The following is a 25,247-nucleotide window of genomic DNA, read 5'->3' on the forward strand; positions in this document are numbered from 1 at the left end:
TTTATTTATTTTTTTATCATTGTTATATTTGTACTGTTTTGCTGATGTGTACCCTTTGAAAAATAGGATGTTAATATATATATTAACCATTTAAACACCATTTAAACAAGTCTATTTTCACCTTTTTTTTTGTTAAAATTATTTTTTAAATAAATAAGTAACATTAAAATTAAAAATTAATAAAATTAAATCATTGTTATATTAGTACTGTTTTGCTGATGTGTACCTTTTGATAAGTAGTATGTAAATAAATTATTGTTTTTATTATTTTTTATACCATTTAAACAACTTCCATTACTTTTCTATTTGTAAAAACAATTTAAATATATATATATATATATATATATATATATATATATATATATATATATATATATATATATATAATAATCAATAATCATTGTTATATTTGTACTGTTTTAAAAAAGTAGTATGTAAAATTAATGAATTGTTGTAATTATTTGTAACCATTTAAACAAGTCTAGCATAGGATACATTTTCATTTGAGGTTAATGGATTAGCTGGTTTGTCAGCATGGCCTACCTGACCAAGCTGGTTAGTGTCATACTGGTTGACAAGTTAGTTCAAGCTCTGATAAAGCTATTCTTTTTCTTGTCGGGCCTTTTTCAAGGGCCCAACAGTGGCAGCTTGCCAAGCCCGGGTATCGAACCCATAACCCTGCCATCAATAGGCCAGAGCTCTGACCGCTGAACCCCCACTGCCCAGCGAGCAGTTTCCTCAAAAGGTTTCTTGAAGAACCTATAAAGAATAAATGGTTCCTTGAAGCACTCATAGAGGCTTTAGCCATGCTGGATGAAGAGATTCCATGAAGACCTTGGAGACTAGAAGCCTAACCCTAAGCGGTTCTTCCATCTTAACCATTTCTGCTTTCCAAACCTTCAGTAGAAACTCCAGGAACAGTCCAGTATTAGCCTTAACGCCAAGACCAAATCCTGGACCTGCTCTCAAGAGAAAATGTGTCAAACTGGAGATATTGGCAATAGACATTATAACAACTTATTCTAATAAATCCCACCTGTTTTGACCCCTTGTGGCGCAGACCTGCTATTGCAACCAGTGCTTTAAACTGATCTCACACCTTTGGATTTTCTATTGCCACTATTAGCCATTAGCCAGTCTTCTTCAGTTGAACTGAATGAAGCCCTAAGCTCAGGGGTGCTGCCAGGGATTTTAGGCCTTTAGTTTTAGGCCCCTGTCAGTCACAGGCCCTTAGAGTTGTCCTAACCTCATCCCTCCATACAGTGCCCCTGTCTGGGCTACTAGTGACTCTGTTAGAATCCCCACCAGCTGCCAAGGCCTGGGAGTATTCACCCAATTACATTACCCCAATTACCCAATTACCTATTACCTAAAACATCTGTTGATGTTTCCTGTTGATTTGGTCCAACTTAAACTTCTAATATTGGCTTATTTTTAGATGCTAATCATTTATAGTGAAGTAAACTTATTATCAATTAATTTTAATCTATGTCCCCAAAAATCCCCAAATAATCCCCCACTGTGTATGTACATGTTTACTACAGGTTGTATAAGCCGTCCTGATGCTTGATCTGTTTTAATGCAAGGCCATATCTATACATTTGGGGACATCCTGGTAGCTGGGGGCCTCGTTCACTTATTGCAACTCATTAAGCCCCTTAGTGGTCAACAACTGACTGTCCTGTCCTGACTGTCCACTTATAGCAAGAAACGCTTAAATGCATTAACAAGTAGCACCAAAATAATAAAGTAGTATATTAAAATCTTAATATTAAATATTAAGTAAATAAATAATCATAATAAATTAGATTAAGAGAGCAAATTGAGTAATAATAATTAGCAGCAAAATACACGCAAATAAATTAATAAATATAATAGCGATTAAATAAACAGACCCTAGCTCTAGCTATGTAAGGCTGACCCCAGGATAGGCTAATATTTCTTTTAGTCCTGAAAGTTGTTTAAATATTATTTTTAAAATGAATTAAACCATTATTGTTGGAGGAAGGGTTAAGTTAAGCACCTCTCACATCTCAGAATGGTGGGTGGGTTGGCTGTGTTTCAGCCATGCTTAAGGGGGCCCAGCAGTGGCAGCTTAGAAGAACGGGGTATTAAACCAACAACCCTGTGATCAATAAACCAGGGCTATTGGTGGATGATGAATTTAATGATAAATTAATAAATAAGATAAGATAAGATCAGGTAATCCTTTATTAGTCCCGCAGTAGGGAAATTCTCAGTGTCACAGCAGAAAGGGATAGCAAGACACTCAGTTACAAAAATGTAGATAAATAATTTACACTATATACACAATAGCAATATTATATACATATTATATTTTTATTATATGTATTTACATTTAAATAAATATAATAGCGATTAAATAAACAGACCAATTATTAGATTTTGTATTTTTGTAATAAAATATTGATAATGTGTATTATTATTATTATTGCTCATTGCTATAAATAGTTGCATAACAGCAATGACTACAATACTACCACTATTATTATTATTATTATTATTAATTATTAATAATATTAATAATAATTATTAATAATAATAATAATTTTTTAAAAATGGACATTTTTAAATGATGTAATTAAGTGCCAACTTTATATTTGTCATTACTTTTATTATTAAAAAATACTAAAAAACTAATGTTAAATAATAATAATAATAATAATAATAATAATAATAATTAGACATTTTTAAATGATGTAATTAAGTGCCAACTTTATATTTTTCATTACTTTTATTATTAAAAATACTAAAAAAACTAATAATAAATAATAATGATAATAATAATAATAATAATAATAATTAAAAAAATAATTAGACATTTTTAAATGATGTAATTAAGTGCCAACTTTATATTTTTCATTACTTTTATTATTAAAAATACTAAAAAACTAATAATAACAATAATAACAATAATAATACTAATAATAATTATTATTATTATTAGACATTTTTAAATGATGTAATTAAGTGCCAACTTTATATTTTTCATTACTTTTATTATTAAAAAATACTAAAAAACTAATAATAATAATAATAATAATAATTTAAAAAATAATTAGACATTTTAAATGATGTAATTAAGTGCCAACTTTATATTTTGCATTACTTTTATTATTAAAAAATACTAAAAAACTAATAATAATAATAATATTAATAATAATAAGACATTTTTAAATGATGTAATTAAGTGCCAACTTTATATTTTTCATTACTTTTATTATTAAAAATACTAAAAAACTAATAATAACAATAATAACAATAATAATACTAATAATAATAATTATTATTATTAGACATTTTTAAATGATGTAATTAAGTGCCAACTTTATATTTTTCATTACTTTTATTATTAGAAAATACTACAAAACTAATAATAAATAATAATAATAATAATTTAAAAAATAATTAGACATTTTTAAATGATGTAATTAAGTGCCAACTTTATATTTGTCATTACTTTTATTATTAGAAAATACTAAAAAAAACTAATAATAATAATAATAATAATAATACTAATAATAATAGTCGCTACCCCGATACTCGATACCGGAGCGAGATCGTCGATCCGCGTGACGATGGCGGAAGACTGGAAAGGAGGAGGAGGAGGAGGAGGAGAAGGGAAGAGTGCGGGAGGAAGAGGGGGCTGAGGTGGAGTGAAAACCGAGAATAGAGAGAAGAGGGAAAGTTTTCGGCGCCGTTTTCCGTGAGACCGAAAGAAAACGGGCGAGCTGGACTGTTTTTGGGCTTGTTTTGATCACCGAGGGACCGAGAGAAGGACGGAAGGAGGGAGCGAGAAGACGAGAAGGACACAGGGGGCCGAGAGGAAGAGGTGAGTTTGTGGCCAAAGTTGAGCGCTAGCTAACTTCCCTGGGGGTGGTGGTGGGTTTGGTTTGTTAGCTGGGTGTCTGGAAGCGACCGAAAGTGTTGTCGAGGGCGTTGAGCAACTTTTAGGGGTTGTTTTTGGGAGTTTGTTGAAGTTTGAAAACTTCGTTACGAATTTTTCCGTTCCACCTTAAATGGTGCAGCAGTTACATTCTGGCGCCTCAGGCGCCAGAATGTAACTGCTGCACCATTTAAGGTGGAACGGAGAGTTCCGAAAACAAGCCATCTCAAACCTCGTGCTTAGTTCTAAATACAGTCATATAACTTGCTAACATGCTAAAATACGCTATTATTTTATTATCAACAAATAATTTCCTGACCTATTTAATCATTAAACCTGCTCCCAGCGTAACGTTAAGCTGACTAGCTTACGCACTTTACGTAAGCTAAGCTAGTAGCTAGCTATACAAACGTATATGGACGTTAGCGTGATTTCCTAAATCGGTTATCTAGAACATGCTACAAGTTCTAGCTAACTTGTTGCTTAAATCAGTGTCATCCCAGGGCTCTGAGGGAGAGCAGCCGTTGATCACCACCATGAGCTCACCATGACCAGCTGTTGCGTTGCGCATCTGTTCAAGTACGTAAAGCACGGTTCTGTCAGCGAGGACAACAGTCCCACCGTTTGGGGGGGTTGTGAGGTTGAGGGGGGTTGTCCGGTCATTCTGCTTGTTTACGCAGTGTGGTGTCATGTAAGTGGTGGCAGCTTGGTAGGTAATGGGTATTGAACCAACAACCCTGTGATCAAGAAACCAGGGTGCTCTGATCACGGGCACTGGTGATTTAGGGTTGTTGATGATGTCAGATGCTCTGTGAACCAAGGCTGGAGAACTGGGTATTGAACCCACAACCCTCTGATCAATGAACCAGGGCTCTTGGTTGATGATGAACTTTGGAACCTCAGGTTAAATGCTGGAGGCTCTACAAGCCCAGGCTGGAGGTAAGCCATGCGTAGGAGATCTGGGTATTGAACCAACAACCCTGTGATCAATAAACCAGTGCACTCTGATAATGGGCACTGGTGATTTAGGGTTGTTGATGAAGCTTGGAGGCTCTGATTAAAAGTCAGATGCTCTGTGAAGCGAGGCTGGAGATCTGGGTATTGAACCAACAACCCTCTGATCAATGAACCAGGGCTCTTGGTTGATGATGAACCTTGGAACCTCAGGTTAAATGTCGGAGGCTCTACAAGCCAAGGCTGGAGGTAAGCCATGCGTAGTAGATCTGGGTATTGAACCAACAACCCTGTGATCAGTAAACCAGTGCGCTCTGATAATGGGCACTGGTGATTTAGGGTTGTTGATGAAGCTTGGAGGCTCTGATTAAAAGTCAGATGCTCTGTGAAGCGAGGCTGGAGAACTGGGTATTGAACCAACAACCCTCTGATCAATGAACCAGGGCTCTTGGTTGATGATGAACTTTGGAACCTCCGGTTAAATGCTGGAGGCTCTACAAGCCAAGGCTGGAGGTAAGCCATGCGTAGTAGATCTGGGTATTGAACCAACAACCCTGTGATCAATAAACCAGTGCGCTCTGATAATGGGCACTGGTGATTTAGGGTTGTTGATGAAGCTTGGAGGCTCTGATTAAAAGTCAGATGCTCTGTGAAGCGAGGCTGGAGAACTGGGTATTGAACCCACAACCCCATGATCAATAAACCAGCGAACCCCTTGAATGCTTAGATTTAAAGTCTTATGCTCCTCAAACTGAGCTATCCCAGACCCTAGTTTTAGCTATGTAAGGCTGAACCCAGGTAAGGGTAATATTTCTGGGTATTATAGTCCTGGAAGTTGTTGAAATATTCATATTAAATATTAATGGGGTGGGGGGGTTGTCTTGTCAAGGGGGGGCATTAAACCATTATTGTTGGAGGAAGGGTTAAGTTGAGCACCTATCCTATCTCAGAATGCTGGTGTTTGCTGTGTTTTGCTCTGGCTCAAAGGGCCCAGCAGTGGCAGCTTTGTAGACAATGGGTATTGAACCAACAACCCTGTGATGAATAAACCATGGCTCTTGGTTGTTGATGAATCTTAGAACCTACCAACCAAAGCTGTAGTTTAAGCCATAGGGTACTACAGCATCTGCTTGTCTGTCTGCTCATAGGTTACTATAGCAGTCCTGGGTATTAAACCAACAACCATGTGCTCAAAAAGTCACTGAGCACTGGTGTTTAGGGTTAAATGACTTGGCCCTGGTTAGTTAGGACAACCCTGTCATCAGTAATCCGGTGCTCTGACCACCTAGCCACCACTGACCCGCCATGAACCCTGGACCCTGGATTGAAAGTCCACCAGATAAGGGGCAAAAGGGCCACAAAACTGTTGTTGTTATTGTTGCTATAACAACAACAGTCATAATCATCATCGTTCCCCCGTTAGTATTGACTGAACCCGTCAAAACACTCTCATGAGCTTTTTATTTAATATATGATAAGCGGTATGATGTCGGCCGCAGCTGTTTGCTTTCAAGGTGGAAATCCAGTCGAGCTGGTCGTTGGAATGTCCCAAAAGACAATGTCTTGAACCTTTTCGGTCGCGTCCTCGCCTTCTGTAGAACAGACACTTTGCGGACTGTAAAAGGGTGAAAGCGAGCGGCGTGCTCGGCCAGACTATAAGTAAGCTGCAGTCAAACTGCTCGACGGCCATAAACACCAATGGTAAACACACACGATTTCCATGTTATCTGAGTTCTGACCAGCCCGAACCCTGCAAACAGCTACAGGACCAAGCTGCAAAACAATGCTGCATACAGTGGCATGCAAAACCTCACCCCTGGTAAAAATATCTGTTACAGTGGAGCATCAGGGTGCTGTGCTACTTTCTTCTGAGGGTCTTTTTTTTTTTGCAGTCTAGCCATTAGCAGTCTTATGAGCATCTCTCTTTTGGATAGCCTTCTTGGTCTTCCTACCTCAACTGGACCTCCACGGTTGCTGTTAACCATTTCTGTATTACATTACGAACTTTTTTTTGGTACAGCCTTCTTATTGGTTGAGAATAGTTAATAAAAAAGTAATAACTAATAAAAATCGTAATTAATTATTAAGTAGAATCATCTTAGTTTAAATGTTGATTCATCAGGACACCCATCAGACGTCCGGACCTGCCCAGAGATTGGTCAGAATGCCCACAGCATTGGCTGATTGGAGTTTTACAGTTACATTAGTTTGGGTACCTCAGGCACGAGTTGACAGGACACTAGCCGAACTCTCCAGAGCGGAATGGCCGGTTACACCAGTCTGTTACTGGGTCAGTAGCTGCAGATGAACCGTTTGCTGACTGGATTCGTCGGGATGCTGGTGCTGAACGCTTGTACTAGGGTCCTGGGTCTGTATGCCTGCCCCTCTCTCTCTCTCTCTCTCTCTCTCTCTCTCTCCCCCTCTCCCACTCTTTTCTCCATGTGGATATCCGTTATCAGCTGGCCTGCACACAACGGGAGCAGACAAGTGGAGCCCTAGATCCCTCCCAGCCCGGAGCGGAGACTGGCGGATAAGGGCTGACAGTCAGAAGTATTTATGCCACTAAACTGACCGCCTGAGACGAAGTGATACGCCTGCGACACACAAACATACACACCCATGCTCACAGACTTATATGCCCTCTCAATCTCAGGCACCGGAGCCAACTCAGACACCCCCTTCTACCCCCTCCTAGTCTTGGAGGTGTATCGATCTCTCGCTGGCCTCAGAAGTGTCTAACAGAACTGTCAAAAGGAAGTACAGAGAAGGAGCTGCCTCGCCTCCTAATGTTGTTGTGGGTTTTTTTTTTTTTTTTTTTTTTTTTGCCTCATTCTCTTCTTGAGAAATGTTGGTTTTGATTCTCAGGAAGTTTCGGGCAGAAGGTCCTTAAATAGCAGCACCAGAACGTCCTATTTCAGCAGGGACAACATTCATGTATTTTCATGTTAAAGCTAAATTTAGGCCGGACACAATCATCAAAAAAGCATCAGTGAGCTCAAAAACAGAGTCTACTGAAGCGTTTGTGAATCAGTTTGTGGTTCAGCTCCAAAAAGATTCCAGAACGATTCCGCCCGGATTTGGGAGAGACTGATTAGGAAGCCTGTAAGAGAAGCTTATTTAAAGCCACATTATGTAGCTTTTTAAAATAACACCTTCAGAATCTGACTGATAATAAGGAGGACGGCGTCTCTGTCGTTCCTCGTCTGGGCTCGGAACGCTGCTAACTGCACTATATGAAGCTTACAGGAGAACGCTGGCAGGTCATATTGGTGGAAAGTCCTGGAATATCACTTTACGTTCAGGATCTCTCAGCTTGTCCACAAATGCACGTGAAAAGTGCGGCCTTTAGGGGTGGCTCAATCCGTGATTTACACTTCCCGACTGTTGGGGGGGGGGCCCTTTCCGCCTGGTTCTTGGGCTGTGTCCAAAGTGCGCACTATAACTTTTTTGCTTCTCACAGTTGAGTACTGCCAGTTGACCCACCCGTTTGTAGCTCCCCCTAATGCCAGCAAAGCTGTGTGGTTCTCCCGTTGGTTAAACAGTGTTCCTTGATGGTGTAGTTTCTACCCAGCTGTAAGTGAAGAGTAAACTCGTAGTGGGAGTGTGCATTTCCCTGCATGGTTTTGGTGGCGAGTACCACCAAAACTGCAGAAAATGGGCTAACCTCTAGAGGAAAATCAGCCTAAACAGCTCTAGAACCACAGATATGTAAGGTTTTTATGTTCTACTGCAATATAGTTCCACTCTGGAGACTCTAAGCTAACTCTAACCTTCCAAAAACGTTCCTCACTGCTGCAGGCTGGGAATAATGTCTATTAATGGCACTTAGCGGAAGCCAGAGGGCAGTGGAGGCCCAAGTGAGTGGGTTCTTAACGTGATGCCACCAGTGCTAAGAAGGTGAAGGCTAGCATGTCCTTCCTCAGAGTCATAGGAAGCTTTACTGCAGCTCAACAAGCTTGGAGGAGAATCAGCCAACAGTAATGATGTAGAGCGTTATACGGGCCCTGGACTCCTCGAACCTGAGCGCTCTTGACAAGGTAAAGTGTTTATTTTTGACAGGTTGTCAGTAAACAGTTCAGCCCCAGGCCGAACGTCTGTCATTTGAAGGCCTGATTACCCTTTAATTGAGTGTTTCAGTGCTGCTGCTAACCCTAAATCTATCTGGCTGTAATAGTACTCGACGTTTGCTTGAAGTAGTTTAGGCTCCTCAGCATCTTCTAAACCACCCTGAGGTCCTTAAGTCCGTCTCACACACATTCCATTCACCCGATCGTACAGGAAACATCACCATGTCTTTTTATTTTTTTCTTCACAGGCGTCTTGTTTCAGCTGTAGCATGACTAAAGCATTATTCACTCCTCTCGCTGTCCCTCATGCAGTCCAACTTCGCCCCAGCTCCTAGTCATCCCTTAGCCTACAGGCTTCCTCCATACTGCAGGGATCTAGCCTCATAGGACCACAGGTGTTTAGCATGCATTAACGCCTCTGATTCAGCCGGGGAAGAATTTGATAATTAGCTAACGGGTGTATTTCTGAGCCTCGGCCTGAGCCAGTACTGCGAAAGTACAGGAACTCCAGAAAACTCCAACGTTAGCCTAGCATCTCCAGTTCTAAGCTAAAGAAGCACATGTCTGGCATCAAACATGCCTTGGTGGGTGGACTCAACTTGAGATCAGTGATCAGTGGCGTAGAAGGTTCAAAATAATTGGTAGTGAATTCATAAGGGTGGTCGACCAGACTAGGCCGCAGTCAGAAGAAGTGCCCTTCAGAGGCTCTCTATAGGACTATGGCAGCCCAAAGAACTGTTTGAACGCGCTGGGTTCTTTGCATTGTCGTAGAATCGGCTGTAGCTGGTTCTTTAGAGCACCGCAAAAATAAAGGAATGACAGAACCTCAGTCTAGAATGTCCCTAGATGTCGGTTCATCAGTCCAAGACATGCTGGGCTAATCTTACTGAGAAGTGTAGATCTGCTAAGAAGCGAAGGCTCAGTGTTGACCCTCAAAAACCTCTGGTCTATGGTATTGTGATAAGTTTTGTTATGGTGATAATGATGAGTTTTTCTAAGTATATGGACGATACTGTCAGTGCTTAATAAACACTGATCAGCTGCAGGTTTCATTACTAACAGTGTAATTAGCCTGATTCAATTAGCTGCAGTTCAGCAGATGTTGAAGAAAAATCACTGGAGAGGATCTGAATAGTAGTTTATAAGAATCTGTTGCTGCTGATGTTTTTAATCAGTGATTACATGTGTAGTAAAAATATCGTGTATCGGGAAAATGGTCTTTAAGTATTGTGATAAAGTATTTTTACCAAATCTCCCAGCCCCCTTATTTCCTGGTGCTTACAGTTGAGTACTGCCAGTTGACCCACCCGTTCGTAGCTCCCCCTAATGCCAGCAAAGCTGTGTGGTTCTCCCGCTGGTGAAACGGTGTTCCTTGATAGTGTAGTTTCTAACAAGCTGTAATTGAAAAATAAACTCGTAGTGGGAGTGTGCATTTCCCTGCATGGTTTTGGTGGTGAGTGGGCTAACCTCTATAGGAAAATCAGCTTAAACAGCTGTAGAACCACAGATATGTAAGGTTTTTGTGGATTTGAGTCTGTCAGACTTCTCTTCCTGTACCAGACCTCTTCAGCTGTCTTCTCCAGTTGACCACACTGTCTTTTTCGAGATATTATGATAGCAGTTAGAGCTAGAGAGACGAGATGTGTGTGTGTGTGTGTGTGTGTGTGTGTGTGTGTATGTGTATATATATATATATATTACACACTCACACACACACACACATGTGTTAGGGGCAGTGAGTACACACACACACCCAGAGCGGTGGGCAGCCAACTCCAGCGCCCGAGGAGCAGAGATGGTAAAGGGCCTTGCTCAAGGGCCCAACAGTGGCAGCTTGCCGAGCCCGGGAATCGAACCCACAACCCTGTTATCGATATCCCGGCTCCCTAACCGCTGAGCCACCACTGCCCCCATCATGCACATAATAATAATAATAATAATAATAATAATATATTTGATTTTGCAGTGGCATTAATTAGCAGATTGGAGTTGAAACTCAGCGTTCATTATCTGATCAGAGGGCCAAAAAAAACTGGACCGGACTTCCCCTACATAGAAACTATAACCAAGCTCAGTTAGACTGTAGGTTAAATGAACGACTGACACCCCGGCAGCCGCGGCTCAGCTTAACGGTCTCTAGGACTCAACTACAGATTGGTTGGCCTGAACAACGTGAGACTCATTAAGCATTTCAGCCCCAGTTCAACCGTTTAGGTCTCAGTTCTCAGTAAATATGCGGATGCGGAAGGATCCTCCGTGTCCTCGCAATCCCTCTTGATGGCACTTGTAATCTTAAGGCCGTTCACAGCCATTAAAGTGTCTAGGAAATTGGAGGCCGTCACAGTATATGTGGCCTAAAGTAACAGCTGGCAGCACGTAGGCCTTCCACAGCAGGAGTAAACAGCAGCATATTCCTTATAGTGTTGTGAACAGTAGTTGTTGAGCTCAGTGCTTAAAAATAAATACATCAGGAAAAGTAGGACTCCTAGTAAAGACCTTTTCTATTACACAGTAAAGCGTGTTACTCAGTAACGGGGCCTACAGGTAGCTCTGGTTGCCACAGTGGATGTTAAAGTACAGCGTCGACCTTCAGTAATGGGAGGTGTGCAAGGAAGAGACCTGTCTTGCTGTCCTGAACAGGTGCCAGTGGAATGTCCCTCCTTTGCACCAACACTCAGCAGTTTATGCAATCTAGGTCTCCACACATGCTTCATCTGTGGGCTACAGTTTCGCCCACTGAGCAGCTAAATGCAGCGAGTGGGCATGAGTTAGAAATGTCACTAGATCTCATCAGCTGAGTTGGGCAAGCCATGTTAGTGGATATTGGAGGAGAAAAAGGACCCCATTGCTGCCTGAAATCAAAGGAACATGATTGATCACGGGTCCTAAATTCACTGTTAAAAGGATAAGATGCTTGAGGAACTTTTGGAGGTTCTTCTGTCTGGAACTGTGGAACTGTGGGTCTTTTCTTGAAGGTTCCTCAAAAGCAGCTTAAGAAGTTCTTCCACAGTTTCAAACTAAAGAACCTCCAAATGTTCCTCATGGATTTTATCATTTTAACAGTGTGCAGCCGAGCAGCCAAGGCATGTTTGGGATCTGAAGTTTGCTTAATTGTCACTTAATCACTTAATAATTAAGTCACTTAGTAGTTTTGACTCATTTAGAGTGGGTGCTGAACCATTTATATGAGTTACTGGATCATTTGTGCATCATTTGAATGATTTATAGTGGATACCAAATCACTTAGTAGTCACTGAATCTTTTGTAGTAAACACTGAATCATTTTGTGCAGTATTTGAATGATTTATAGTGGATACTGAATCACTTTTCACCAAATCATTTGGAGTCCATACTGAATCATTTGTAGCAGACACTGAATCATTATAGTAATAGTTGAAGGTGTCACTGAATTATTTACAGTAGATACTAAATCAGTTAGAGTTATTGCTGAGAGTAGTGTAGTTTACATTCGATACAGGTGTTACAGACTCATTTAGAGTAGATACTGAATCAGTTTGTGCAGTAATTGAATGATTTATAGTAGATACTAATTTACAGTGGATACTGAATCAGTTTGTGCAGTAATTGAATGATTTATAGTAGATACTAATTTACAGTGGATACTGAATCAGTTTGTGCAGTAATTGAATGATTTATAGTAGATACTAATTTACAGTGGATACTGAATCAGTTTGTGCAGTAATTGAATGATTTATAGTAGATACTAATTTACAGTGGATACTGAATCAGTTTGTGCAGTAATTGAATGATTTATAGTATATACTAATTTACAGTGGATACTGAATCAGTTTGTGCAGTAATTGAATGATTTATAGTAGATACTAATTTACAGTGGATACTGAATCAGTTTGTGCAGTAATTGAATGATTTATAGTAGATACTAATTTACAGTGGATACTGAATCATTTTGTGCAGTAATTGAATGATTTATAGTAGATACTGATTTACAGTGGATACTGAATCATTTTGTGCAGTAATTGAATGATTTATAGTAGATACTAATTTACAGTGGATACTGAATCATTTGTGCAGTAATTGAATGATTTATAGTAGATACTAATTTACAGTGGATACTGAATCATTTCTGCAGTAATTGAATGATTTATAGTAGATACTAATTTACAGTGGATACTGAATCATTTTTGCAGTAATTGAATGATTTATAGTAGATACTAATTTACAGTGGATACTGAATCATTTCTGCAGGAATTGAATGATTTATAGTAAATACTAATTTACAGTGGATACTGATTCATTTTCTGCAGTAATTGAATGATTTATAGTAGATACTAATTTACAGTGGATACTGAATCATTTTCTGCAGTAACTGAATGATTTATAGTAGATACTAATTTACAGTGGATACTGAATCATTTCTGCGGTAATTGAATGATTTATAGTAAATACTAATTTACAGTGGATACTGAATCATTTTCTGCAGTAATTGAATGATTTATAGTAGATACTAATTTACAGTGGATACTGAATCATTTTCTGCAGTAATCGAATGATTTATAGTGGATACTGAATCATATTTGCAGTAATTGAATGATTTATAGTAGATACTAATTTACAGTGGATACTGAATCATTTTGTGCAGTAATTGAATGATTTATAGTAGATACTAATTTACAGTGGATACTGAATCATTTTTGCCATAATTGAATGATTTATAGTAGATACTAATTCACAGTGGATACTGAATCATTTTCTGCAGTAATTGAATGATTTATAGTAGATACTAATTTACAGTGGATACTGAATCATTTTTGCCATAATTGAATGATTTATAGTAGATACTAATTCACAGTGGATACTGAATCATTTTCTGCAGTAATTGAATGATTTATAGTAGATACTAATTTACAGTGAATACTGAATCATTTCTGCAGTAATTGAATGATTTATAATAGATTCTAATTTACAGTGGATACTGAATCATTTTTGCCATAATTGAATGATTTATAGTAGATACTAATTCACAGTGGATACTGAATCATTTTCTGCAGTAATTGAATGATTTATAGTAGATACTAATTTACAGTGAATACTGAATCATTTCTGCAGTAATTGAATGATTTATAATAGATACTAATTTACAGTGGATACTGAATCATATTTGCAGTAACTGAATGATTTATAGTAGATACTAATTTACAGTGGATACTGAATCAGTTTGTGCAGTAATTGAATGATTTATAGTAGATACTAATTTACAGTGGATACTGAATCAGTGTGTGCAGTAATTGAATGATTTATAGTAGATACTAATTTACAGTGGATACTGAATCATATTTGCAGTAATTGAATGATTTATAGTAGATACTAATTTACAGTGGATACTGAATCAGTGTGTGCAGTAATTGAATGATTTATAGTAGATACTAATTTACAGTGGATACTGAATCAGTGTGTGCAGTAATTGAATGATTTATAGTAGATACTAATTTACAGTGGATACTGAATCATATTTGCAGTAATTGAATGATTTATAGTAGATACTAATTTACAGTGGATACTGAATCATTTTGTGCAGTAATTGAATTATTTATAGTGAATACTGAATCACTTAGTTGTTACTGACTCATTTAGAGTCCGTGCTGACTCATTTAGAAGCCATGCTGACTCATTTAGAGTCCACGCAGAACCGTTTGTAGGAGTTACTAAATCAATATTGCAGTTAAATGATTTACAGTAGATACTAAATCACTTTTCACTCAATCATTTGGAGTCCATACTGAATCATTTTTAGTAGTAGTTGAATCATATTTTTTCATCTTTAATTACGTTAAGAGCACGGCAGGACTGTTTTGAAGTCTTGCAGTCCACAGGAAGCAGCTTCATTTGTCTGGCAGCAGATTGAAGACCACATGCTTGTTATTGTGGTCCCTCACTGTTCAGTTAAAAATAAGCACTAGCCAGTAGAAGGGCTAATCGGTTTCATAGCGGGCACGGACACGTTGTCTACGTCGAACACACACTATGGACATTGTTCTCAAACACACACACACACACACACACACACACACACACACACACAGTCCGTCTTGTTCTTTTTCTCTTTGCTCTTCCTGCCTTTCTCACCCCTTGATTGGTCCTGTTGTACATCTGAATAGGTTGTGGCGGTGAGGCATTTCCTGTTAAGTCTTCCAACATATTGCACTGTGTGCATTTTTTGACCCATCACACACACACGTACACACACACAGAGGTGCAAAGCCATTTTCGGCTGTATAAGTGGGCTGTCTGGCTTTCGTTATCTCTCTGACAGATCAAAGCACCTCTCTATTTGCTGCGTCATGTGGATTTGTTAAATGTCACCTTAGACTGCGGCTCTCGTAAGGGGCCCTGAACCTGTCCTGGACGCCATCAGGCAGTAGGTGAGTGGCCTTGGCTGACCATTAAGGCTGTCGAAATGAATAAGATTTGATGAATATTCAATTTAAAAAGTGCAGTTGCTCTTTTTCTCTTTGTCACTTCAGTGTGATGCTGACCGACACGACCGACCGTCGAGAGATGGTTCAGTATAGCATCAGAAAGGGTTCCACTGTCAGTAGACAGTCAGAGACCCCCCCCCCCCCTTTTTATGCTTAGCTATGAACAAGTTGAGGGTTGAGGACAGTGATATGCTTAGCATCTTCTTTTTTTTAAAACCCAAACAGGCTTTAACCAAATTTATCTTGTGATATTTAAATCTACAAGTGTGTGAAGTTGACATGTTCAGCTCGGCCTCATTTTACTCCAGACCGATGATGTTCCAGCTGAACCGCACGTACACAATGGCCTTTTGAATGCCCTCTCCTAAAGGTCAAAGCTGGGCCAAATGGTCAGGGGTGTGAAATGACCTCCTTTCCTCCTTTTTGTTTGGCCAAAACAAATGTAGTCGACCAGCCGATGCATGTTTAGCGTTTGCTCTGTTAGCTACGAGGCTAATGAAGCTATTTATCACAACTGTACATGAGTGGTACAACAAATAAAGACTGTTAATACAACGATTGGCTTTCCATGTTTTCTGTAGTATCGTGGATTGTGGTACCAGGATTCTGGTATTTGTGACCTACGCCAGTACCAAAACACATTTTCCAGTTTTATTAAAATGATGAGGATCTATAAGAACTGGGAAGCACTGAAATGCATCCTTTATCACCATAATCATATCATTTATATTTATTGAACTGTATAACCACATGTAGGGACTGTATGAGCACTATGCTAGAAACCGATGAGCCCATTGGCCACCCTGCTGGCAAATAGGAATTTAAGTTGATCTTTTTTTTGAATGAATTATTTTTTTTTAACTGGTTTAAATCTCTATGGTACTATATTCATAGTAAACCCAGTAAGATCCACCAGTAGAATGGTGGACTTTTTGTGTAGTACATGTACAGGGTGGTTTCTGTCTTTGTTGGATGCGCTATGTTTTTCTGTATGAATTCCTGTTGGTGTGTTTTTTTGTTTAAACTGAGAGTTTCTGACACTATATATGAAAAAAAGAAATACTGCAGCACCATTGAGGAGTCACGTTATAGATAGGAAAATGTTGATTAGGGCAGGAACTGTGGAATTAGGTCAAATAGTGGTCATATTTGCACACTATTAATGCCTACTGAGGCTGTAGATGGACATTGTGCTTCATTTCTCACTGAAGAGCAGATTTGACATGTTTGTTTTGCCGTTTCCCGCTAATTAGCTTGTTTTGCTTGCTTGGCTAGTTTGTGTTTGGAGTGTTGTTTCGTATCTAATCAGGAAAAGTTTCATAATTAGGCTACAAGCATTTAGTCTTAGTGTTGGGCGTGCCTGGACCTGGCCTGAGAATTTGTTAGCTCTGCAAATATTGGGCCCCAGGTCAAATCCGTCCGATGACCTTCTCTGTAGCTCTCTAAAAATGGACAGAAGAATATACGAGTTATTGACTCACTCTGAACCACTGGCATCCAACGTGAGAAGCCCTCCAGAGATTTCTTAACGACGCGGCTTGGTGATTTAGGCTTGCGCTTTCCACAATACGGCTTATTGACCACGAGCTTCATGACTTGTTAGCTACATTAGCCTCGTAGCTCCAAGCTAAAAGGAGGATACCAAGAAAATCAGACACTGAACGTGTTTTGACAGATCTGCCGCAGTCTGGTAGGTTACTGCGCACTTCTTTTGAGGTTCTTGGCAATCTAAGCTGACCGCCAGAACCTGAGAGTGTCAGTTTCACACCTCATGCTTCGGCTCAGGCTTCAAATGAAATGATGGCCTTTTCTCCAACGTCCACTAGGGATTGGGATTTCCTGCTTTTGTCATTTGAATATCTGTATTTTTAAACTATGAGCATTTGATCTATGAATGGACAAAAGTATTGGGACACCTGCTTATTTATTGTGAATTAAAGAGTTTATCCTGCTTGTGTTGGAGTAGCTGGACGTTCCTGGCTACACATCCATCGACCATGGACCATTGGTTCTTTAGTAACGTGGACGGATCGACAGATAGTCGCTTGTCAAAATTTTGGGTTTCAAACCGGAGGCCAGAACACAGTGTTCCCGAGGCTCTCGGCTTGAGAGGGAGAGTGTGGGAGTCTAAGGAGAGAGACTGTATTTTAGTGGGACATAATGTGGCTGCGCTAGGAAGGAGGAGGAGGAGGAGGGGGAAGGCTAAAATAGAAAGCTCACATGTTTGTGTGCTAGGATGGGATACTCTGAATGCTAACCCACTGTCCACTCACAGAGAGGATGAACCCTTTCTCGACCCTGACTGCTCAGTCTTGCTTCACGTCGGTCAGATCCTGTTGCGTAGCCGTGATCTGACATAACGGTCAGAGGTGCAGAGGTCAGAGTCCGTCTGCTCGGGACAACACACAAGTAAACATTAACAGTTGTAATTGTTAGCGATGGTCTAACCCTGTGTTCACACACACACACACACACACATACACAGCAGGAGATAAGTCTCTTACGCCGTCTCATGCGTGTGTGTTAGAGGAGGCTTGGGTTGATGCGTATTGATGTGTACAAGGTCCAGCTTCTGACAGGAAACCATAAAACTTCCTCCTAAAAGACGTCATCAAATATTTGTAAATTCAAAATTCATGCAGAGAGTCTGTGTGAAGGCGTGGTGGCTGATGTGGTAGTTGGTGTTGTAGCTGACCTATTTCTTGGTGTGGTAGCTGACATGGTAGTTGATGTGATGGCTGACATGGTACCTGGTGTGGTAGATGATGGCGATGGCTGACGTGGTACCTGGTGTGGTAGATGATGGCGATGGCTGACGTGGTACCTGATGTGGTAGTTGATGTGATGGCTGACGTGGTACCTGGTGTGGTAGTTGATGCGATGGCTGACGTGGTACCTGGTGTGGTAGTTGATGCGATGGCTGACGTGGTACCAGGTGTGGTAGTTCATGCGATGGCTGACGTGGTACCAGGTGTGGTAGTTGATGCGATGGCTGACGTGGTACCTGGTGTGGTAGATGATGGCGATGGCTGACGTGGTACCTGGTGTGGTAGATGATGGCGATGGCTGACGTGGTACCTGGTGTGGTAGATGATGGCGATGGCTGACGTGGTACCTGATGTGGTAGTTGATGTGATGGCTGACGTGGTACCTGGTGTGGTAGTTGATGCGATGGCTGACGTGGTACCTGGTGTGGTAGTTGATGCGATGGCTGACGTGGTACCAGGTGTGGTAGTTCATGCGATGGCTGACGTGGTACCAGGTGTGGTAGTTGATGCGATGGCTGACGTGGTACCTGGTGTGGTAGATGATGGCGATGGCTGACGTGGTACCTGGTGTGGTAGATGATGGCGATGGCTGACGTGGTTCCTGGTGTGGTAGATGATGGCGATGGCTGACGTGGTACCTGGTGTGGTAGATGATGGCGATGGCTGACGTGGTTCCTGGTGTGGTAGATGATGGCGATGGCTGACGTGGTACCTGGTGTGGTAGATGATGGCGATGGCTGACGTGGTACCTGGTGTGGTAGATGATGGCGATGGCTGACGTGGTACCTGGTGTGGTAGATGATGGCGATGGCTGACGTGGTACCTGGTGTGGTAGATGATGGCGATGGCTGACGTGGTACCTGGTGTGGTAGTTGATGGCGATGGCTGACGTGGTACCTGGTGTGGTAGATGATGGCGATGGCTGACGTGGTACCTGGTGTGGTAGATGATGTGATGGCTGACGTGGTACCTGGTGTGGTAGTTGATGGCGATGGCTGACGTGGTACCTGGTGTGGTAGTTGATGGCGATGGCTGACGTGGTAGTTGATGTGATGGCTGACGTGGTACCTGGTGTGGTAGATGATGGCGATGGCTGACGTGGTACCTGGTGTGGTAGATGATGGCGATGGCTGACGTGGTACCTGGTGTGGTAGATGATGGCGATGGCTGACGTGGTACCTGGTGTGGTAGATGATGTGATGGCTGACGTGGTACCTGGTGTGGTATTTCATGTGATGGCTGACGTGGTACCTGGTGTGGTAGTTGGTAAAGTAGCCGACCTATTTCTTGGTGTGGTAGCTGACATGGTAGTTGATGTGATGGCTAACGTGGTACCTGGTGTGGTAGCTGAAGTATTTGTGTGCTATTTGACGTGTTACCTGGTGTGGTAGCTGACCTAGTACTTGGTGTGGTAGTTGGTATGGTAGCTGACATGTTAACTGATGTGGTACTTATTGTGGTAATTGACATGGTTGCTGACATGGTACCTGGTGTGGTGGTTCATGTGATAGTTGGTATGGTATCTGACCTGTTTCTTGGTGGGGTTGTTGGTGTGGTAGCTGACATGGTAGTTGATGTGATGGCTAACGTGGTACCTGGTATGGTAGTTGGTGCGGTAGCTGAAGTATTTGTGTGCTATTTGAGGCGGTACCTGGTGTGGTAGTCGGTGTGGTAACTGACCTAGTACTAGGTGTGATAGCTGACATGTTATCTGGTGTGGTACTTATTGCAGCAGTTGGAATAGTGACTGACGTAGTATCTGGTGTGGTGGTTGATGTGGAAGCTGAGGTCTTGGTTGGTGTTGTAGCTGACGTAGTAGTTGGTGTGGAAGATGTTGTGTTTGTTTGCATAGTAGCTGACCTACTACTTGGTGTGGTGGTTGCTGTGGCAGCTGACCTAGTACTTGGTGTGGTAGCTGACCTAGTACTTGGTGTGGTAGCTGACCTAGTACTTGGTGTGGTGGTTGGTGTGGTAGCTGACCTAGTACTTGGTGTGGTAGCTGACCTAGTACTTGGTGTGGTGGTTGGTGTGGTAGCTGACCTAGTACTTGGTAGCTGACCTAGTACTTGGTGTGGTAGCTGACCTAGTACTTGGTAGCTGACCTAGTACTTGGTGTGGTAGCTGACCTAGTACTTGGTGTGGTGGTTGGTGTGTTAGCCGACCTAGTACTTGGTGTGGTAGCTGACCTAGTACTTGGTGTGGTGGTTGGTGTGGTAGCTGACCTAGTACTTGGTAGCTGACCTAGTACTTGGTGTGGTAGCTGACCTAGTACTTGGTAGCTGACCTAGTACTTGGTGTGGTAGCTGACCTAGTACTTGGTGTGGTGGTTGGTGTGTTAGCCGACCTAGTACTTGGTGTGGTGGTTGGTGTGGTAGCTGACCTAGTACTTGGTGTGGTGGTTGGTGTGGTAGCTGACCTAGTACTTGGTGTGGTACTTGGTGTGGTAGCCGACCTAGTACTTGGTGTGGTGGTTGGTGTGTTAGCCGACCTAGTACTTGGTGTGGTGGTTGGTGTGGTAGCCGACCTAGTACTTGGTGTGGTAGCTGACTTTTAGTTCACATGCTAGCTGACATGGTAGCTGGTGTGGTAGTTGGCACGGTAGCTGACATGGTACCTGGTGTGGTAGTTGGCATGGTAACTGACATGGTACCTGGTGTGGTAGTTGGTATGTCAGCTGATCTAGTAATTGGTGTGGTAACTGAAGCTGCCATTGGCGCTGGTGTGGTACAAGTGAACGGTTAGTTCTTGAAGGTGACGTGTTGCAGGCAGGAAAAATCTCCAAAGCGTCAGGCAGTGGGGGTCCTGTTGGGTGTTCCTGGTATGCAGTGGTCAGTACCCAGCAAAAGTGCTCTAAGGAAGGACAGCTGATGAACCGGTAACCGGGTCATGGGTGCCCAAGGCTCATGGAGGCCCCACCTCACAACTTGCAGGACTTGGGGAATCTGCTGCACACCTTAAGAGGTCTTGTGGAGTCCATGCCTGACTAAGCCAGAGCTGTTTGTTATTGGGCCGGCTGATTGTTGGAGATGTTGAAGTGTTTAAGAAAAGGTTAATTACGCAAACTGTGTGTGTGTGTGTGTGTGTGTGTGTGTGTGTGTGTGTGTGCTCGAACACCCAGCACCGCCCTGCGTGAACAATAGAGGGTTTTCTTTTCTGATAAACGCTTCCTTGCAGGGAGAAACCACAAAGGCAAAGCAGCAACCTGAGACCACATTTGAACAACCCAGACTGTGTGAAGTGCAAACGCTTGACGATGCTGTTCTCATGGCTTCACCGCGCTGCGGGAAATGCCGGCATTGATGTCAGAAATAGCTCAGAACTTGGAACTTGGTTAATCATCTACAGCAGTAAACGCTGAGCCGCGGCCTCTCAGTGCCTGAGTAATGGCGTCAGTATTTCCCACAGCCTGTGATAATGGCGTACTGCAGGGGTGACGGTGGGCATTGAGAAGATGGACCTCTGTTATGAGGAGATGCATTGAGGCGGTAGCTTTGTGGGGATTAGGGCCAATGGGGCGATGTGCCGATATTCATCAGGTCCGTGTTTGTACGGTGCCGTTAGTTGGCGTGTTGGTCCGCATGGCAGCTGATTAAGTAGCTGGCGTGTTGGGAGGTGTGGTAGTTTGCGTGATGGCTGACATGGTAGTTGTAGAGTAGTCAGTGTGGTGGTTTCTGTGGCATCTGACGTGTTAGTTCGGGTGGTAGCTGACATGGTAGCTGGTGGTAATTGGTGTAGCTGAAGTGTTTGTGCGTGTGGTAGCTGACATGGTGGTTGGTGTGGTAGCTGAAGGGTTAGTTTGAGGGGTAGCTGGTGTGGTAGATGAAGTGTTTGTGTGTGTGTGTGTGTGTGTGGTAGCTGGCATGGTAGTTGGTGTGGTAGCTAAAGGCCTAGTTTGTGGGGTAGCTGGTGTGGTAGCTGAAGGCCTAGTTTTTGGGGTAGCTGGTGTGATAGCTGAAGTGTTGGTGCGTGTGGTAGCTGACGTGGTAGCTGGTGGGGTAGCTGAAGTGTTAGTTTGTGGGGTAGCTGAAGTGTTAGTTTGTGGGGGAGCTGACATGGTAGTTGGTGTGGTAGCTGACGTGTTGGTGCGAGCGTTAGCTGACGTGGTAGCTGGTGGGGTAGCTGAAGTGTTAGTTTGTGGGGTAGCTGGTGTGGTAGCTGGCGGGGTAGCTGAAGTGTTAGTTTGTGGGGTAGCTGGCGTGGTTGCCGTGTTAGTGTGGTAGTTGCTATGCATGCTTGTTTTTTCACCGGCGCTACAATGCTACAGTAGTTAACAAGTAATGGAAGCTTCTCCACCAACAAGCGGCAAATAGCATCATATAAACTTCACCCCTGAACTCTTCACACACGTCTCTTCAGCCCTGTCGAGCCAAGTGTTCCTCCTTATCCACAAACATGGACAGAAGCATGGCTTCAGAGCTCAGACGTCCGGATCAACCCTTCCACTGTCAGCTGTGTGACTTCCTGCGAGAGAAGTTCGCTGCTAACGGCTGTGACACATCTTAGCACTTCGGAGTCTGTCAGCCTCTCAGTTCCAGCGCGGTGGGAGACGGAGTGTAGGCCGTCTGCACCGGCACGAAAGCTCACCCTCCCACCTTCAGGGATTCTGCACATACGCGTTGCATTGGTCACCCCCCCCCCCCTTTCCCTGGCTCCGATGCCCACTCTCGGGCGAACGCGTGATGAGTGTGTGCAGTCGGATGTCTAGAATTCCATCCACACAGATGGTGCGTAGTGCGGGCCTCCTCGGCCCAGAGCTAGCCCAGCTCTGTCCTCTCCTCTCCCGCAACCCTGTTATTATAGAGCGCTCGAAAGAACGAGAGCTATGCCGGGTGTCCCTCCACTCCCAGCGCCAGCGAGCCCGGCATGCCGAATACACAGGGCTATTTTTAAAAGTTTGCGTTTCAGCATGGCCTCGGTGCGCTCTGTGAGCTGGCTGAGCTCGTATTTGTTGGGGAAGCCAGCAGCAGCAGGGTTTACCGCACCATTGTAAGGTATGCAGTGCCATGCAAATGTTTGGGCACCCCAAAGCAAACGTCTTGGCACCCATGGTGGCACCCGTTCTTAAACCCTGCCGTTCAAAAATTCAGCCCACGGCCGTAGACCGCGTGTGTAAACTCCCAGAAAGCCTGGAAAGCAGAAAGGAGAGGTCCGTGGCGAGTGTTTGTGAGCATGCAGAATGCACTGTTGCCCGAGGAGCAGAACGAGTTCCAGAAGTGTTGCTGCTGGTAACCGTCCCCAGGCAGCCTGAGTCGACGCTCCGATCGAGCTCGCAGGCCGCAACTTGAGTAACTCTCTAATTGCTCTTTGTTCGTGTGGATGAGACAGAAAGGCAGGCTAGCCGAGGCACAGGCCCATCCCTCCTGCATACCCCCCCCTCCCTCCCCTCCCCTCCTGTCTGGTCATTCCTTTCATTCCATGGTGTGTCTGAGCACGACCACTCTCTCTGTCTTGCAAGCCAGACACACACACACACACACACACACATCTACATGTTAAATCTGTAGTGATTAAATGACACAGTTGATTTGTCGCTGGTGATACTGTAATCTTCAGGGATGCACCGATCGTCTTGGTCGATACTGATCCGATAGCATTTTTGAATTAATAAACCATATAACTCGCAAATAAAAAAATAGATATATCTCATACTTAAATAGACGTTTATTAGTGTTAGCTGGGCCCAGGACTTTTATTCTGAAACGCGAAGTCCCCCAAAAACAGACCAAACCGAAGTAAAAGGGACTTTATGAAAATAAAGGAATATGGTACAGTGCCCTAAATAAAGCTACTGAAGACATACCCATGAGGGTACCGCTCAGTGACAGTTCGGTACCATTTGTTCTGAGAGTGGGAGTTTTATACGGGGGCAGCGGCTCAGAGATGGATTTAGGGCAGTGGTCTCCAGGAGCAGGACCCTAATCTACCTACACGGTCCAGTCCAGCTAATTGCTGCCTTCCGAAGTGATAGATTTGGGTTGGAGTTGAAATCTGACTGGGAGGTTGCTGTTAAGGAGGTCCACTTTCGTTGTTTTTGAGAGAACCTTTTTGAGGGATCTTGCTTGGATAAATGAAGACCTTGAGGAACTTTCTTATGGGAACCACTTTAAGGCCTGGGTTCTTCTGGTGACCGTCAGAAGTGCTTGAGTGCATAAGAAGATGCAGAAGTTCTACCAGGAACGTGAAGCTGAGTCGTGGTGCTTGAATGAGTAGCAGGTTCCTGCAAGAGCTCGTCAACAATCATCAAGAGTTTCTACAGTGTCCCAATGATCTGGCAAGGGTCCCAAAGTTCTCTGGATATTCTAGATGGATGTCCAAGGCACTTGGGCAAATGAAATTGTGAAATGGACCTTAATGAGGTTCCCTGCTGTGCGCATCTCTGTACGAGGCGTCCTTCTGTACTTTGCCTTCTGGCCAATAGCAGACAGGAGACACCAAGGTAGGTGGAGACGGTACAATAGGCCGTTCTCAGCTGCTTTGTTTACCTACATCAAAAAGCGCCGCCAGGTAAAACCTATTGCAATGATCAAGTGTGTTACTGTGTCTATGCTAGCGGCTAGCGCCAGGTTGACCTCAGCTTGGTTGCTGTGACTCGACCGGGCGCTCGGCGTGCGCTACGGTTTGCTTCCATGTGCTTGAACGTGTGATTTGTGTATGTCTATGCTAATGTGAGTTTGTGTGCGCTTTGTGGTGTCCCTAGGGAAACAGATACACACAAGCTGAGTGTTATCCAATGGAGTATGTGGTAAGCTTTTGACGCATGCACACACACGTATACACACACACACACACACACACACACACACACACACCCACACCCACACATGCATTCATACCTCCTGAGGCATAGAGGCTGATCATAGCTGGTCTTGGCTAACTCCCGGGCCTCGTCGGTTAATCTCCTACGTCCGATTCACTCCCGCAAGTGGAGGCCCGGCAGCTGACTTCGTCTGACTACAGCTTGGCACTCAGCCAAGCTCAGGCCGGTATGCGCCCGTGGCCATTTTTTACATGTGCAGCAGCTCCATCTGCCCTGTTTGTCTTGCTAAACGAGTTGTGATGTGGAATTGTGTAGGTAGGTCTTATTGTTTTTGAG

General features: G+C 42.9%; 1 protein-coding gene across 3 annotated transcripts in view; it reads left to right on the forward strand.

Moving 5' to 3' along the window:
- The first annotated feature begins 3,638 nt into the window (after positions 1–3,638).
- shc1 (SHC (Src homology 2 domain containing) transforming protein 1) overlaps positions 3,639–25,247 on the forward strand; it is a 48,596-nt gene continuing 26,987 nt past the window's right edge. For 2 of the 3 annotated variants that reach the window (XM_072680456.1, XM_072680457.1), the window contains exon 1: positions 3,639–3,853. Coding sequence is in view for 1 of the 3 variants with exons in the window: in XM_072680454.1 (XP_072536555.1) it covers positions 24,885–24,896 (12 nt within the window). In the remaining 2 variants the exon portion in view is untranslated. Of the gene's footprint in view, positions 3,854–24,851; positions 24,897–25,247 lie in introns of all 3 variants that reach the window. The other variant, XM_072680454.1, reaches the window with a different exon arrangement.

Source organism: Salminus brasiliensis, chromosome 5 (assembly GCF_030463535.1).
Source record: "Salminus brasiliensis chromosome 5, fSalBra1.hap2, whole genome shotgun sequence".
NCBI lineage: Eukaryota > Metazoa > Chordata > Actinopteri > Characiformes > Bryconidae > Salminus > Salminus brasiliensis.